At 37.8% G+C, this 18,737-nt stretch overlaps 1 protein-coding gene and 1 long non-coding RNA gene across 10 annotated transcripts in view; one reads left to right on the top strand and one right to left on the bottom strand.

Annotated features, from left to right (window-relative positions):
- Positions 1-704: 704 nt before the first annotated feature.
- Positions 705-2,050, bottom strand: LOC306663609. Its single transcript, XR_013764483.1, has 2 exons — positions 1,479-2,050; positions 705-871 (listed from the first exon to the last, which is right to left on the bottom strand). It is a non-coding gene; the product is annotated as an uncharacterized lncRNA (long non-coding RNA).
- Positions 2,051-2,199: 149 nt separating this feature from the next.
- Positions 2,200-18,737, top strand: part of LOC306663564 (ankyrin repeat and KH domain-containing protein 1) — a 128,326-nt gene continuing 111,788 nt past the window's right edge. For all 9 annotated transcript variants that reach the window (XM_079143926.1, XM_079143928.1, XM_079143931.1 and 6 more), the window contains exon 1: positions 2,200-2,626. In XM_079143926.1, the coding sequence (XP_079000052.1) occupies positions 2,336-2,626 (291 nt within the window). In that variant the 5' untranslated portion in view covers positions 2,200-2,335. The remainder of the gene's footprint in view (positions 2,627-18,737) is intronic.

Genomic DNA, 18,737 nt, shown 5'->3' with positions numbered 1-18,737 from the left:
CCCAGGGAGTTGCATCAGAAATTATTTTTGTATTAGTGGTAGGAATGACAAATAGTTCCTTTGTAATGTTGCTCCAGTCAATACCTGTTTTTGCCTAAGGATGTATCCATACCTATTCTGGATAATCCAGCTTTGAAGTGGGTTGGGCAGTGCTAGGTTTCTTTTGTTGTTGCTTAGTTTGGGCTGTGACCTAGTCACACATGCCTTGAAAACTTAAACAGCACTGAGGGTATGGGCTAATTAAGTTCACAAATACTAAAGACGGTGTACATGGCACTTACATAAAAATAGTCCTCTACTTATTTTCTTATTTTCTACAACTTATTTTTAACTAGAAAGTATATTTACTCAATATGTATATGGAAAACACTCCTTTTTTTTTTTTTTTTTTTTTTGCATGTGAAATGTCGAAATGAGCGACTACCAAGTCAAAGAAATGTTAAGGTAGCAGCATCAATTTTAAAGTCATTTAAGAAATCATCATATTCTTTATAGAATTTTCAGATTTAAGTTTAAAGAAGGTGAAATATTAAAAACTGCACAACCAAGATAGGCAAATCTCTTAACGTTGTAAGGAGAAAATGATGAATCTTGTTTTTAGCCAAACTTTGCTATCATACAATCATTCTCTGGGTCAAAGGGCATTTGCCATACAAACTTCACCAAACTCATTTGTTGTGACACAGGAGTAGTTGGAATGTGAACATTTTTAAACTTTCTCTTTATTGATAAAGGAGATAGAGATAGGGAGAGTAGGGAGGCAAATAGACATCCTTAGAGGAGGAGGACCCTCCTAGTTAGCTTTGTTTTGTATCACAGAATCCGGTTAGAATTGGTTGGGCTGGCGGAAACCAGGACTGGCGGAGAACTCCTGAAGGAAGAAGGGGCAGTGAGTAACAAAATTAGTCTTTCCTTTAAAGTTTGGCACTTTAGGTCATCACGGAGTTTATTCACAACCATCACCCAACAAGGCAGGTGCTGATAACACTTCCATTGTACATGGAGTAACATCAAACGCACTAAAGTCACCCAGCAAATAAGCGGCGGCACCAGAACTCGAAAGTTCCCTGTAGCACTCCTTCGCGCAGTTCAGCCCTGAGGTTGGATTCCACGCGCTGCTCGCGGCATTGGCGGGACAGTTCCCGGTACTGAGGGATGGCGCTGTCCAGCCCCGCGGGCCCGCCGCCTTCCACAAGCAAGAGAACACCGTCCCGTGGGGCGATCCCTCCTAAAGCCTGTAGAATCGCCGCGCCCAGCCACGTCCCAGCATGCGGGAGGGCCGGGTCCGCTTCTGGGCGGCCATCTGGAGCTGCTCCCCCGGTTCCCTCAGCTCCGCGCGCCGGGCTCAACTTGGAAAGGTGGGAGGTTCCACGCAGGATCCGCCCTGCCCTCTCCGCTCTCTGTCCCTGCTCCGGGTCCAAAGAGGCAGAAGCAGAGGCAAAGGCAGAAGCAGAAACAGAAGGGTTAGGAAGCCTCACCTGTCCCAGAGGTGGTGACTGCTCCAGTGACTGACGCTGCGATCCTCCAACCAGGCAATGGCAGGAAGGTGGGGTCTCATGAGAACGATTGCTTCTTTCCTCCAATCCCCGTGCAGCTACTTTCTGGCCATAGTCTCAGCACCCGGCGGAGAGCGACAGGTGGGAGCTGCGTTACCTCTGCGCCTCTTGCATGATTGACAGACGAGTTTCACCAAGCACAGGGTTAGGTCTACTCCAAATTTTATTAATTCTTGTAAGTCGTCACCTCAAGCCCTTATTTTAATCAGAAGTGGAAATTCCCCAGCCCTTTCCCGTCACCTCAGATGGAGGCGGGATGAATAGTACCCTCACCGGCCAATTGTACCGCGCGACGTCCTGTGACAAAGTGACCGACACTTTATGGCGCCAATGGAGTTTCCCATTGTTAAGGGTCACTATGACTGACCACAAGGCTAACTAATCCACTTTAAGGTCGTGACGCTACAGTCAGAGAGGCTGGCCAATAGACACAGAAAAAGACCGGAAGTCGGCTCGTGGGGAGTAAGAGGCGGGTGTTCGCAACCGCCTAGGCCTGCGCGGGTCAACGCAGCTTGAGGGCCGCGAGCCAGCGAGCGGCGCGTGACGAGGAGCCTGAGCGACAGGTCACTTTGGCCAATGATCTGCAGCCGCCGGAGAGCCGCAGCCAGTGGCGGGTTGAGGGGGCGGGAGGCAGCAGGTTAGGCAGTGAGAAGTTAGTGGCGCTGCTGGGACGGGGGGAAGGAGACGCTTCTTCCTCCTGCTGCTCCTCTCCTTCCCGGGATCAGCGGCGGCGGTGGCCGCGAGTGACTCGGCAGCGTCTCCGGCTCCGCGTGCGAACCATGCTGACCGACGGCGGAGGCGGCGGCACCTCCTTTGAGGAGGACCTGGACTCTGTGGCTCCGCGATCCGCCCCAGCCGGGGCCTCGGAGCCGCCTCCGCCGGGAGGGGTCGGACTGGGGATCCGCACCGTGAGGCTCTTCGGGGAGGCCGGACCCGCGCCGGGAGTCGGTGGCGGCGGCAGCGGTGCGGGCGGAGGGGACGCGGCGCTGGATTTCAAGTTGGCGGCCGCCGTGCTGAGGACCGGAGGCGGAGGTGGTGCCTCTGGCAGCGATGAGGACGAAGTGTCTGAGGTACGGCTCCAGGACCCCCGCCTCCCACACAGCGTGAGGCATGAATTCTCTTTGGGTCCACCCTCCAGTTTCCTGGGTGCAGTCGTCCTCTGACAGCGGTCGGTTCCATGGCGGCGGTGGCAGCCATGCGGGCCTCGGGAGCTCTCGGCTTACTCTTCAGCTCGCGGCTGGAGCGGGACGGGTTCCCGTCAGCGTCCGTAGACCCACAATAGGGAGTCCTTTGGTCTCTGAGCTTCGCGCGGGAACAAGGACTCCTCAGGCTACCTCCCGCCCACCCCGCTTGGGAGACGGGGGAGGGCGGGGTCTTGCCGGAGTCCCTGCCCTTGGTACTGAGGGAGGCAGCTAACTCGCTCAAAGAGCATTTCTACTATTCGCTGCTCCTCAAAGTTGAACTGTCCATTTATTTGCCTTCTACCTTACGTATGCCCTACCTGCGTATTTTAAGTAGCGCTCTTATTTTCCTTCTTTAGTTTGAGACAGGTATTAAGTAATTCTCAGCTTTTAACCCCGAAAAATCACGTGACTCTTGCTCCTGGGACGTTTGGTGAAGTTAAACAGGAAAAGGAAGTTCCAGTGCATCTCTGAGCTTCGGAATAGCTGGATAGATGAATTCTGAGATTTTTAGGCTGGGAGAAGGTGAGGTACCCCACGGACACGTTTTCTTTTGCAGTAAGGGAAATGTGTTACCATTTCCTTCATTTCTTTTAACTCTTTTGTACACATTTTTAGATCTGAGCAATCCAGGATGGTAGGTATCATCTTTTGGGATCTAGAGAAACACACACACGCACATCTAGGGAAAACACATCACTCCTTACACAGAGTTTTCTGTTGACAGTGGCTTTGATATACTGTCCTGTGATGACCATTCTTTTAAGTGCTCAGAGTGTTTCTTCCATTAATGTTCTAAGGTGCCTGGTTTATCCCTTGTGACCAATTATTTTAACCTCTGGTCTTGGTGTTAAAGTACAGGAATTTCTCTGTGTGTACTAATGATCCTTGCTCTTGCATTTGAGAGGAATAAGGAGAAATTGTGGGTTACAGAGTACAATTAGTGCACTGTCTTATTATCCTAAATTTGAGTATGGCTTTCTTTAGATTAAAAACCGTAGTACATTCTGACCCCAACATTTGCTTTGGGAAAACAAATATGCAGATTATAAAGGAAATAGTCCCTAGAATCTCTGTATCCCAATATAAGGGGAATAACTTCTAAGCCAATGTGAGAAAGGATTTTATTTGAACAAGCAGTTACAGGGGAGAGTCTCTGGAGCACCTCCATTTTTGGTCTTGTGGAAGGCTTTTATCCTTTTAGAGAAACTTGAGAGATGAATCTAGAGCTAGGAAATGAGGTGGGGGCCATCTTTAGACTCTAAAGAGTAGAGTTTATTTTTCTTTGAAACTTGTAACGAAGAATCTGAAAGGTTCACTTTGATCTAAATGATGGAAAGAGAGTCTTCTTGATTTTTCAGGACCATTTTATATGATTGTCATGGGTAGGATGAAAGGTCACTCATTTGCTTTTATATAAGTAGTATTTAAATTTCTTCAGAGGTAGGTGCTAGTGAGCCTCCAAAGTCATAAATCTCTCTTCCTCTCTATATAATTTCATATGGAGTCACCATACCATGTGGTTAAAGCTATGGGCATAATCCACACCTCTTGTGTTTTTTTGAAGTTCATTGTAGAAGTCACATATCTGTGGTTCCTACCCATTTAAGAAATGGCTAGTGGTAGAAGAACAACTTATTCTCCTTTTTACTTATATTTTCTGTGCCACAAAAGGACTTAGGTAGTAAGTGTGTATGTAGAACTCATTAGGCTACTCACAGACTTCAGCCTTATCTGAGCTGATACTTGTGTATGTGTAGATTCTTAATCTGTGAAGAAAGAAAATTTTGTTTCTATGCCCTGTTTCCCTCATGTCATGTAGAGAAGACATTCTTGGAATGTCTTGTCTCTGTTATCTAGTATGTGTGGTAGGGTATAGTGTATGCTTTTGTGAATGTAATGACCTTTTTTTGCCTGAGCAAATTCCTTGCCTTTTCTGTGTTCTCTAATAAGAGGAGCTGTTTTCTTTGATATTGCTTTTGAATTTCCAGTGTGAAGAGATCGTAAATAATGTTCTTCAAAAAATACTCCCTTACTGGCATTTGATAAATAATACTAAAATCCTCATTTTCATCTTCCTAAATATTTTAGAACCATGTTCCTAGACATCTTAAAAGATGATGAATTGGAGTGTGGTTCGATAGTGAAGATTATTTTCTTTTTCAATAGAGCAGGACAAGGTGAGAAGAATTTGTTGAGGTACTGTGCCTTTTGTGTACAGAGGACTAGATACTCTGAGGACCTCTTTTTTTCTTTTATCAAGCCAAGAGCTGGGTACAAACAAACAAGCTGCTTTCCCTTGTTGGGCAGGTCAAAAGATCTTCTAGTTTGAGGAAGGTACTCAGCTTTATTAGTAATTTCTTTTTATAAATATTGGAATTGTGCTATCTTAGGGAATGCCATCATCTGGCCCTTTTTTTTTTTTTTTTTTTTTTTTTTTTTTGGTACTGGGAATTGAACCCAGGGGTGCTGAGCCATATCCCCTGCCCTGTTTAAAAAAAAAAAAAAAAAAAAATATATATATATATATATATTTATTAGTTCTTGATGAACCTTTATTTATTTATTTATTTATTTATTTATGGTGTTGAGAATTGAATCCAGTGCCTCACACATGCTAGGCAAGTTCTCTACCACTGAACTACAACCCCAGCCTGTTCTCACCCTTTTTTGTATTTTATTTTGAGACAGAGTCTGCTAAATTGCTTAGGGCTTTGCTAAGTTGCTGAGGCTGGCTTTGAATTTGCAATCCTCCCATCTCAGCCTCCTGAGCTTCTGAGATTAGAGGTGTGCACCACTGTGCCTGGCTGGCCCTTATTTTTTTTTTAAACATTGGGGTAAATATCTCTTGTATTTCTTTAGGCATACTGAGCATGTTCTTTAGCTGAGACCTTGAATAGAAGAGTCTATTGAAATGTACCAATGATTAATAATTGATGTCAGTTTAAAATTTTTTTAAAAACCAACTTTTTAATTGGAATGATACAGAGAAGGTTAACATGGCCCCTGTGTAAGGATGACACACAGATTTGGGAAATATTCCATATTTTTCCGGCACTTAAAAAAAACAACAACAACAGTTTTTTAATGTTACTTTCAGAATCATAGTCTTTTTTTTTTTTTTTTTTAAGCAAGTTGAAAGAAAAAATTCCTAAAGAACAAATTGAGATTTATGATCTTTAATTTTCTGTCATAGAATATGTAAATATGATGTATGTATATATGTATAAACTCTCCTTTTAAAATTATTATAAAAATAGTGTAGTATCTTGGCAAAAAGTTTAGTATATACATAGATATAACATGGAAAATGAAAGTCCTTCCTTCCCCATCAACCCTTTAAATCACTCTTGAGGTAACCAATATTAAAATTTTTCTTTCAGTAAATTTTCTAGGCTTATTTGTGTGTGTGTGTGTGTGTGTGTGTGTGTGTGTGTGTGTGTGTGTGTTTATATACATTCACTTTTGGGGTGGTACTGGGCGTATGCCTATGGGTGTTTTACCATTGAGCTATAGCTCTAGCCTTTAAAATTTTTTTAAATTTTGAGACAAGATCTTGCTAAATTGCTGAGACTGGCTTTGAACTTGCAGTTCTTCTGCCTCAGCCTCCTGAATTGCCTTGATTATAGACATGTGCCATTGCTCCCAACTTCTACCGTAACTTTAAAGAGAGATATTAAATTAGTAAGGATAGCTTTATATCTCATTGAGGTTTCTTTTTTTCTTTCATTCTTTCTTGAGGAGAAAAAGTTTAGCCGATGCTTAAGGTTTCAGCAGTCTCAATCCATAGATGGCCAACTCCACTATGGTGGAAGGGTGTGGCAGAGGAATTTTTTTTTTTTTCTTGAGACATGTACCAGAGATTGAATACATCCCTAAAGTTAGAGGACAAACCTTATAGAGTTTTTTGTTTTTTTCTGTTTACTTTTGAGTTAAAAGCATAGGCTAATATAGAAATCCCATCCTGATTTTTCTCCAGTAGTAAGTCATCTGGGTCATCTCCTTTAGGGTTACTTAAGATCTCTAATGTAGAGTAGAATTTCTCAACAGCAATATCGACATTTTGGCCAGATAATTCTTTGTTGTGAGGGGCTTTCCTGTGCTTTTGCAGCATCCCTGGCCTCTATCCACTAGATGCCTGTAGAACCCACCTAACTGTGATAGCCCAAAATTCTTCAGACATTGCCATGTCTCCTAAAAGCAAAATCACCCTTAGTTGAGAACCCATTAGTTTAGAGGCCACTGTTGGCAGGGAGGGCAATTTTGTTTTGTATATTCTATATTCAAACTTCAGGTAAACAAGGTGAGTCACTGTTTTTAATAGCATCTCAGAGCTTATAAACTGAACAAGGGAGAAATAGAAAGAAGGTACTGAAAAGTTTCCAGTGAAACCAGCATGTACTGCTGTAAATTTCTATGGCAAATTTATTTTATTCATTTTGGGGGCTGGGGTTGTGGTTCAGTGGTGGAGCACTTGCCTAGCATGTGTGAGACACTGGATATGATCCTAAACACCACATAAAAATAAATAAATGAAATAAAGGTATGTTTCCATCTAAACTAAATATTAAAAAATTTAAAAAATTTATCATTTTGGGGAATTTCACTTAAGATATATTATTTTCAAGTTCAGTTATTTTCCATGAAAATGAACTAAAAAAATAAAAAAAACCTGTTATGAGGACTTTAAGTTTGTTAAGGTAGAAAGGGTTGATTCCATAAATTATCAATAGTAGTACATTATCATGAAATAGAATTTTGGATTTTAGTGGGCGAATTTTGGATTTTAGTGGGCAAATTTTGGAGATATTGGCAATATTTATTAAAGAAAAAGTTACATATTGTTACTGTAACAATTTGTTATATAATACAAGAGTATCAGCCTTGTACCAGTTTCATTCTGTAAAACCTTAAGACTTTAGGTATAAACTGATGAGTTAATGATTATGGTTATATGAATTATGAATAATGGGTCAATGCAGAGTTGAGTAGTATGGGTGGAGGGAAACCTTATTGTGAAATTTGAAGTGTCAGGGGTTTTTTATTTTTGTTTTTGTTATTGAATATATTTTGAATAGGTGGTTAATTGTTTAGCTCATAAATCAAAGTAATATAAGAGCAAATAAGTGAAGTCTTGATTCCATCCTTACTCTCATCTGTCCTACACTGCCCTATACTGTCCTATACTTCCATTGTCTTATATATTCTTTCAGAATTTTTTAATGAAAAATACAGTTTTGTTTTGCGATTCTGGAGACTGAGTCAGGGCCTCATACATGCTAGGCAAAGTCTCTTCTGCTGTGCTACACTTCCAGCCCTATGAGTATGTATTTTTATTTTTTCTGTTGTCACATGTAAATATTCATGTGAGATTGTTTAAATGGCAAATTTGAGATAGATTTAAACTAAAGGAAGGTTAGGGGTGTGATTCAGTAAAAGAGCTGTTGCCTAGTATGTGAGAGGCCCCGGGTTCTATCGTTAGCACTGAAAAAAGAAAAAAATAAAAGTTTAAAGTGATAATCATATTATGCATGCAGCACCGAGATGAGTTTAAGCACGTTCTCTTTATTTTATTTATTTATTTTTATTTAAAAAAAATTTTTTTTAGTTATCAGTGGACCTTTATTTTATTTATTTATATGTGGTGCCAAGAATCAAAACCTATGCCTCACACATACCAGGCAAGCACTCTACCACTGAGCAACAACTCCAGCCTTCTCTTTTTTTCCTTAATATATATTATTTTTAATATATATTATTTTATCTATTTATATGTGGTGCTGAGAATTGAACCCATGCCTCACGCATGCTAGGCAAGCGCTCTGCTACTGAGCTACAACCCAGCCCCAAGCACATTCTCTTGAGCCTGTCTGGTGGTAGTGGTAGTAGAGTGATGATGGACTAGATGAATTCTGCAGATCAATCTGGCATTCTGATTCATTGATAGATAGTATTGCTTTAAAGAAAAGGCAGTTTTTAAAAATATTGAAATATTGACCTGGAGTTGGCAAATGAAGAAAAAATAAAAGCCCTGCCTGTCTACCTTTTTTTTTTTTTTTTTTGGCACCATGGATTGAACCTAGGGGCTCTTAACCACTGAGCCACATCCCCAACCCTTTTTGTTTTATTTTGAGACAGGGTCTTGCTGAGTTGTTCACAATCTCACTAAGTTGCTGAAGTTGGCTTTGAATTCCTGATTCTCCTGCTTCATCCTCCAGGCTTCTGGGATTACAGTTGTGTGCCACCACACCCAGCTATTTATTTACCATCTCTTAGAACCAGAGTTGTAAGAAATATAATTGAACTGATTCAGTATGTCTTTCTTTTTGAATCTTGTTGATCATATCTCCCTCTCCTATTGCTTATCTATAGTGTCGTGGAATCTTGGTGATAATCCTCTCATTTTAGGTAACTCCCACCATTTACTGCATGCTTACTGTTGCCAATGTTGTACTAAATACTTTTCTTATTTCACTTGTTTTAACACTCCTTTGAGGTATCATCTACATTTTTATAGCTGACTAAATGTAGGCTCAGAGAGATGAAATAATAAATCCAAAAAACAAAACGTTACCCAGCTAGTGAGTGGTAAAACTAGGATTAGAATACAGTACTAAATTCAGAGCCAATGCTACTATTTTTGCCTCTTTAGAAAGAAATACGTAAGGTTTTGGTTACCAAATGCTGTTTCTCCAATAAATTGTTGCTAAATACCTGTAGAAATTTTATGTGTTGTAGATCTAAAGTGAAATGAGGGAAATAAAGCCAATGTAGTAAATTTCTTATAAAGTGTTTTTTTTTTCCCTATTTCGAGATAATGTCCTTCCTACTTTTACAAAATGCATTTTGAAGATGGTAAATTTTATATGGTGTGTATTTATTTTTGGCAGTGCTTGGGGGAACAACCCAGGGCTTCAGAGAATGCTAAGGGAAAGCTTACCATTGAATTATACTCCCAGTTCTACAAAATGAATTTTAAAAGTATCCATACTTGGGAGTTTAGCTCAGTGGTAAAGCACTTGTCTGGCATACAAAGAGACCCTGGGTTCCAAGTTGGAAACATCACGTCAGGACCCGGGTAAAGCCTCAAAAATGTAGAAATCATTGAGCTAAGTGACTGGTCTAGGATCATTACACAACTTAAGGTATAGCAGGACTAGAAAAAAGAGATCATCTGACTCCCATTCTAGTTATCTTATCTGCTGGATTGTCTTGCCATCTCTCTTCTGATGCATTGTACCAATGAATTTGATTTTAAGCAATGCCTATCTTGAAATAGCATTATAATCCATAGTTGGCTTTGTTGAAGTTTTTTAGGTTTTTTTTTTTTTGTTGTTGTTGTTGTTCATACTGAGGTTTGAACCCCCAGGGTCACTCTGACACTGTGCTACATTTCCAAATCTTTTTATTTTTTATTTTGAGGCAGGGTCTCACTAAGTTGCTTAGGCTGTCCTCAAACTTGGGATCCTCCTGCCTTAGCCTTCAGTATGGCCAGGATTACAGATGTGTGCCTCCATATCCAGCTTGACAAGTTTTATATAGATCAGATTATTAAGGAGGTGTGTGTTTGAGTACCATTGAGTATAGGAGGAGGTAATTTTGCAATGAATTTACTTGAAAAGTTCAGGCCTTTCATATTAATTTTAAAAGGTTTAAGAAATAATTGAAATCACTGATAATAGAAAGACATATCCCCCAGCTTTGCATCTTAGAAACATTGGCTTTGCAATATTGTTATATTTTAGTAATTTTATAAAAATTAAAATATGTGTGTTATTCTGTTACTAATTGACAACAGTGCATGATTCCTGTAAATGAAGATCACTTGCCTTAAAAGGTGATTGGATTTTATCACTGCCAAGTTTACCTAAACCTGGAAGAAAGTAAACATTGTATATGTTTCTTTTTATTTGCTGGACTGAAATTTGGCAACTATTTATCAAAGAGTACATTTTACTCTTTTCCCTGCTATGCACATGGTCTGTGCTCACAAAGTTACCACCTCACTGAATAGATGCTGTTTTCAGTAGTAGAAAGGGTGCTTTTAAAAATGTAGACATCCCATTATATCCTAATGATTTGATTCACTTTCATTAGTACACAATTTTGAAAAGAGAAAGGCAAGGATACCCTTAGGGATGAACCCTTAGGACCAAAGATTTGAACAAGAGAGTAGTTTTATGAAGTTGCCCACGTGAGTGAGTTTGATGTGTTTAATAGTTTGTAATGAGGACAGTTAGACTAAGTTTTTATTTTAAAATTGTGATAAAATAGCTATAATATAAAAAAATTACCATTTTATCTTTAAAAAAATGTTTAGTTGTAGATGGACACAATGCCTTTATCTTTATGTGGTGCTGAGGATTGAACTTAGTGCTCCCCATGGGCGAGACAAGCACTCTAACATTGAGCTACAACCCCAGACCTACCATTTTATCTTTTTGTTTGTTTTTAAATTGTGGTTAAAAAATACATATTTAGGACTGGGCATGTGACTCAATGGTAGAGTACTAGCCTAGCATGTGTGAGGTACTGGGTTTGATTTTCAGCACTGCATATAAATAAATAAAATAAGATCCATTGACAACTAAAAAATATATTTTTTAGATGTTTTTAGACCTTTATTTTTATTCATTTATTTATGTGCGGTACTGAGAATCGAACCCAGTGCCTCATACATGCTAGACTAGTGCACTACCACTGAGCCTCAATCCCAGCCCCTAAAAAAATTAAAAAAAATACATATGTATTTGTATATATAACTATCTCTGTATTTAGATAGATATCTATATATGGCATACATGCATATTATGCATATATGTGCATATATATATATCCCATATATGTATAATGGTGTGTGTATTATACCTATACGTGTAGATATGTATGTATGTGGTGGACATATATATATATATCATTATACCTATATAGTGTGTATTGTGCTATTATACATGTTTATGTGTATACACACACACCTTTTTAACCCTTTTAAGTGTATAGTTCATTGGCATTAAATATGTTGACATTATTGTGTGACCATCAACAACAGCCAACTCCAGAACTTACTTGTCTCCCCAAACTGAAACTCAGTACCCATTAGACAATAATTTCTCATTCTTCCCACCCCCTACCTCCTGGCAATCTTTGTTTCTGTATCGCTGAATTTGACTATTATCTACCTCATATGATTGGAATCATGCAGTATTTGTCTTGTGACTGGCTTTATTGACTTCATCCAGAGGTAACATCAGAATTTTATTCCTTTTAAGTAAATAATAAAATAATATTCTATTGTGTGTATATAAATATTTTGTTTATTTGTTGATGAATGCTTAGATGGCTTCTACCTATTGGCTATTGTAAATAGATATAAAAATATTTTTATGAATAGATATAAAAATTTTTTTTGAGACTCTGCACTTCATTCTTTTGCGTATATAACCAGAAGTGGAGTTGCTGGATCAAATGGTAATTCTGTTTTTAATTTTTTTGAGGAAATGCCATATTGTTTTCCATAGCAGCTATACTATTTACATTGCTACTAGTAGTGTCCAGGGATTCCAGTTTCTTCACATTCTAGCCAACACTTAACTTTCAGTTTTTTTTTTTTTGTTGTTGTTGTTGTTTTTGGTAATAACCATTCTAATGGGTAGGAAGTAGTATCTCTTTATGGTTTCAATTTGCATTTCTCTCATGATTAGTGGTGTTAAATCTTTTCATTGCTTTTATTGACCATTATCTATCTTTGGAGAAATGTCCACTCAAATCTTCTGCACAGTTTAAAAAATTAATTTTTAAAAATTCTTTTTAGATGTACGTGACAGTAGAGTATCTTTTGACATATTATACATATATGGAGTATAACTTCCCATTCTTGTGGTTGTACATGATGTATAGTTACACTGGTTGTGTATTTGTATATGAACATAGGAAAGTTATGTCCAATTCAATTTACTGTCTTTTCTATTCCCATCTCCTCTCCCTTCCCTTCCCTTCATTCCCCTTTGTCTAATCTGGTGAACTTCTATTATTCCTTCCCACCCTCTTTTGCACATTTTAAAATCAGGTTGTTCCATTGTTTAGTTGAAAGAATTCTTTAAATATTCTGCATCTTAACTATTTCCTGCATATTAACTTCTTGCCAGATACATGATTTGCAAATATTTGCTCTCATTTTGTGAGTTGCCTTTTAACTCTGAGGATGTACCCTTTCCTGAACAAAAGTTTTAATTTTAGTGAAGTCTAATTTGTATATTTGTTGTTATCTTTGCTTTTGGTATCACATCAATGAAGTCATTGCCAAATCCATCAGGAAGATTTTCTCCAATGTTTTCTTCTAAGAGTTTTATAGTTCTAACTCTTAAATTTATACCTTTGATTCTTTGAGTTAATTTTTTATATGTATAAGGTAGGGATCCAATTTCATGCTTTTGTATGTGGATATCCAATTTTTCAAGCGCCATTTGTTGAAGTCTCATTTTCCCTACTGAATGGTGGTGGCATTTTTTCAAGAATCAGTTAACTAAAGCTGGACATGGGGACATAAACATGTAATCCTGACTACTCTGGAGGCCGAAGCAGGAAGATGGCCAGTGTGAGGCCAGCCTGGGCAACTTAGCGAGATCCTGTCTCAAAAAAAAAAAAAGTGGGAGGGGAGCTGGCAGTGCTACTCAGTGGTACAGCACCCCTGGATTTAATCACTAGTAAATCAGTTGACCAGGTATAGGAGGGTTTATTTCTGGGCTCTCTGATCTATTCCATTGGTCTGTACATTAGTCTTTCAGCTGATATCACACTAGTTTGGTTACTTTTTTTTTTTTCTGACACAAACATAGAAAGTACTTTATAGCATTAGAAACTTTAGTTTTATAATAAAATTTGAAACCAGGAAGTTTTTTTCAATTTTGTTCTTTTTCTAGATTGTTTTGGCTATTCAGGGTCTCTTAAATTCCATGTGAATTTTAGGATAGTTCTTTCTATTTCTGAAAAATAAATGCCATTGGTATTTAATGAAGATTGCATTGAACACATAGATTGATTTAAAGGAGAGCTTCTTAAAATACAAATCCTGTGTAATTGTTCATCACAATAGATATTAATAAATCAAAGGACTTGAGCTTGACAAGGATTAAAAAGCATTTATAGCAGAAACACAGTTGGAGCACTACCGGTGTTCTCTTTGTAGATGTTGAACCCAAATAACATGTGATGATTACTTTGAGTAGATGTTTTTGGAGTATAGTCCTTTTTTGCATGATTTCTCCTTATATTGACTAATTTGTGGTTGAGGATGCTTCCCATATTAATTAAATGCTAGGAAGAATATTTTTTATCCTATATATGGTTAGAAATGAGTTTACTTTTAGAAAAACTATCTTAGTATGGCATTAAACCTATATAGATATGTAGTGTTTTCTTTAATGATGTAGATTAAGAAGGTTTAGGCATTTTACAAAATCCTGTGTCAGTTGATTATACTTGAGTCTTAGACTTTTTTTTTTTTTTTTTTTTTTTTTGTACCAGGGATTGAACCCAAGGGGTGCTTAACCACTGAGCCACATCCCCAGCCCTTTTTCAATATTTTATTTAGAGGCAGGGTCTTGCTGAGTTACTTAAGCGCCTTGCTAAGTTGCTGAGGCAGGCTTTGAATTTACAATCCTCTTGCCTCAGCCTCCGGAGCTGCAAGTATTATACTTTGAAAGGACTTTACAGCTCTAATTAGCTTCTAATTGTGTTTTTTCTTTAAATGTTTTCTTCTGATACATCTCTACATTTTTCTTTTAAAAATTGTACAGTTGCTAACTTTAGTAACATTAAGCAAACTTTCTTTATCAAGGAACAAATCCAGAGAAGGACAGTAGTCCAAATTATGTTGGGTATATTCATATTTTCTCTGTTGTTTATATTTTGATATAATTTCAAACTTACCGGAAAGTTGGCAAGAATAGTATAAGGGACTTTTCTTTTTTTTAAATTAAAAAAATTTTTTTTGTAGTTGTAGACGGACAGCATGCTTTTATTTTATTTGTTCATTTTTATGTGTGCTGAGTATCAAACCCAGTGCCTCACACATGCTTGGCAAGCACTCTGCCACTGAGCTACAGCCCCAGCCCAGTTTAAGGAACTTTTGTCATATATCCTTTACCTAGATTCATCAATTATGTTCACTTTGCCTTATTTTCTCTTTTCATATATTATTTTCTAAACTGTTTGAAAGTAGGTTGCAGATACTAAATACTTCAGCGTACATTCCCTAAGATCAAAGATGTCCTTTCACATAATCACAGTGCATTTATCAAAATATGAAACAACAAGTTTCTGAGGTAGTTTTCAACTTCTCAGTTTTTAAAATTGAAGTGTTTTACATATCAAAGAATTTATAGTGTGCAATGCATTGATTTTAAATATATTGATACATTTTTGTGACCATCACAACTATCTATTTAAAATGTTTTCATCATTCCAAAATTAGCAGTCATTTCTCACTCTCCTTTTTCTTTAGCTCCTGGTAATCACTAATCTACTCTTTATGGAATTGCCTTGTCTGGGCAAATAAACAAAATAATGCAATATGTGGTCTTTCAGTCATTATGGATTTGCCTATTTTTACATAAAAAACAGTTGCGAGGCACAGTGTCGCACGCCTGTAATCCCAGCATTTTGGGAGGCTGAGGCAGGAGGATTCAAAGCCTGCCTCAGCAACTTAGCAAGGCCCTAAGCAACTCAATGAGACCCTGTCTCAAAATAAAATATGAAAAAGGGCTGGGGATGTGGCTCAGTGCTTAAGTGCCCCTGAGTTCAATCCTTGGTACCAAAAAAATAAACAAATAAAATAAAACAGAAACAGAATAGTATAATATGTGGTATGTTGTATCTTTTCTTTCACTTAGCATAATGTTTGTACTTTTATCAGTACTTCTTTGGAATAATTATTCATTTTGTGGATATTCCATATTGTTTCATCAGTTGATGATATTTGGGTTAATTCCATGTTCGGCTGTTATAATTAATGTTATGAATCTTTAAGTACTAGTTTTAGCATTTGCATATCTTCTCAGTTCCATTGGGGATGTGGAACTGGATTTACTCTGTTTTAGGGCAACTCCACGTTTAACTTTCCGAGGAACTGCTGAGTTGGTTTTGTACAGCATCTGTACCATTTTACATTCCTACCTGCAATGTTTTCCTTTAAGTTTTGTGCCTTTAGCTCCTACGTTAGTTTTTGATCTGTTTTGAGTTAATTTTTATGTAAGTTGTGAGGTAGAGGTCCGATTTCTTTTGAATCCGTGAATATGCAGTTATTCCAGCACCATTTGCTGAAAAGACTTATATAAATTTTTCTTCATTGAATTGTCTTGGTATCCTGGTTAAAAACGAATTGACTGTGAGTTAATTTTTGGACTGACTGCTGCATTCCATTGAACTACGTCTTATACCAGTTCTACACTATAGCTGTATGAAGTTTTGAAATTGGGAAATCTAAGTCCTCTGACTTTGTTCGTTTGGAAGATTGTTTTGGTTATTTTGGTTATTGAATATGTTCATGTTTTCTTGATCTGTTCTTCAGAAGAGATGTAATAGAGAGTATTTAAATTGCTGGAGAGCTGAGCACAGGGGCAAGCCTATAATCATACTGGCTTGGGAGGCTGTGGCAGGAGGATCACGAGTTCAAAACCAGCCTCAGCAAAAGCAAAGTGCTAAGCAACTCAGTGAGACCTTGTCTCTAAATAAAATACATAATAGGGTTGGGGATGTGGCTTAGTGGTTGAGTGCCCTGGTACCCAAAAACAAAAACAAAATCAAATAAAATGCTGGAGAACCTGTGGTCACATTCAAAAGATTCCTTCCTCTCTACCAGTAACATTCTAGCTCATGAAATTTCTGCGTATGTGTGTATGCTAAAAGTAAATGGGGAAAATTTGAACTTGTGGTTTGCCAAGCTGCCAGAAGAGTAAGTTAATTCAGTATCAGTGTTTAGTTTTTTTGTGCATCTCCTGCCCTCCTTACCCCCTGCCCCTGCAAAACCTGAGTATGGCTATTTGAGAGAAGATAAAATCAAAAGAGCAGGAGATGGTTGCTTTGGATAGTTGTAGTCTGAGTGCATCTAATATGGAGTGATAGTCTCCAAAAAGAATATGGACAGAATTTCTTTTTCTGGAATAATAAGGGGATTCATGGAATAAAATATAAAACATAGTAATTAGCGTTTTTGTATCTGGTATCTCATAACAACTGTTTACAAGGTATAAATTCAATATTTAGGTAACATACAATTTACTTGGCACCCAAGTCACAAGTCACTCATCACTTGTGGGATTATATGACAAAAATAAATCTTGGATGTCACTGTTCAAATGATCCTAATTATGTTATATTACTAGTTATTTTGACTCTGTAATGAGCAACAGAAGTCTGTACTATATTTTAGTATCTGTTTTACTTGGGACTTGACTGATAGGTTAACAAAGAAAAGTTTATATATATATATATATATATATATACACACACATATATACATATATGTGTGTTTAAAAAATTTTTTTTTAGTTGTTGATGGACCTTTATTTTTATTTATTTATATGTGGTTCTAAGAATCTAACACAGTGCCTCACACAAGCTAGGCAAGTGCTCTACTACTGAGCCATGACCCCAGCCCCAAGTTTATGTATTTTTTAATTTGAAGCTCTCATTTTTTAAGGCTGGGGCTCAACTGATGAACTTGACCTATTACTATCCCCACTAATAGAATTTGAAATAATAAGAATACAGTGTTATCGGTACTTACTCTTGTATGTTATCTCCTTGTTAATGATCTGTTGAAATTATTCACTCATTCTCTACAGAAGAAAATCTGTTTTTTGGGGTGTGGGACCTATTTACAAACTTACATAATAGAATTGTGTCTTTGAGAGTTTAGAATCCATGGTAGTCTGTTTAAGGATTCTTATTGGCATTTTAGAGTGGATTTATTCATTCATAGTTATTTATTTGGACCTACTCTTTCTTCTTCTTCTTCTCCTTCTCCTCCTTTCTTCTTCTTCCTTTTTTTTTTTTTTCTTCTTGACCTGGGGATTGAACCCAGGGATGCTTTACCACTGAACTACATCCCCAGACCTTTTTATTTTTTATTTATAGACAGGGTTTCACTGAGTTGCTTAGGTCCTTGCTGAGTTGCTGACACTGGCCTCAAACTTAGTGATCTTCTTGCCTCAGCCTCCAGAGTTGTTGGGATTATAGGATGTGTACCACTGTGCCCTGCTAGAGCCTACTGTTTATTTAAGCTATATAATAGTTTGGGAATTATAAGGATGATGAAAAAAATGTGTGTCTTAACATGGTCTTTTCAGCAATGTGTGAAAAAACAGGGTTAATTATTTAAATTATGTTTGTCCTTCTGAGCTCTTTTTAGATATGAAATTATAGTTGAGTGTTCCAGGCATTGTATACTTTAATTGAATTATCTCTTTTAATTATTTTATGGTGGCATACTCCTGTAATCCCAGTGACACAAGAGACTGAGGCAGTAGGATTGGCAAGTTTGAGGCCAGCCTCAGAAACTTGGCAAAGCCCTAAGCAACTTAGTGAGGCCCTGTCTCAAAATAAAAAAGACTGGAGATGTAGTTCAGTGGGAAAGTGCCCTGGGTTCAATCCCAATTACCCCAAACAAATCTTTTTTCTCATGGTTCTGTGATACTCCAAGATCACAAATTCAGTGTATGGATCATTGTCCCATATTAGTGGGATGATTCTGTTAACCTGATTTTTAAATTTTTTTTATTTTTGGTAATGGGGCAGGGGGTTCTCTCCAAGTTGCCCAGGCTAACCTAGAACTCAGGATTATCCTGCCTTGGCTGGGATTACACGCCTATGCCACCACACTCAGCTTTACCTCTTTGTAAAGGCCCTTGTTAAGAGTGTCTTACTTCAGGCAATGGATGGACTTTAAGTGGCAGGCTTAAAAGGGCAGTGATTTAAAAGAAAAGCATAGTCTATCAGCATA

This window comes from Sciurus vulgaris (assembly GCF_902686455.1).
Source record: "Sciurus vulgaris genome assembly, chromosome: 6".
NCBI lineage: Eukaryota > Metazoa > Chordata > Mammalia > Rodentia > Sciuridae > Sciurus > Sciurus vulgaris.
Note: the sequence above shows the minus strand (reverse complement) of the source record. Positions and strands in the feature narration are given on the sequence as shown.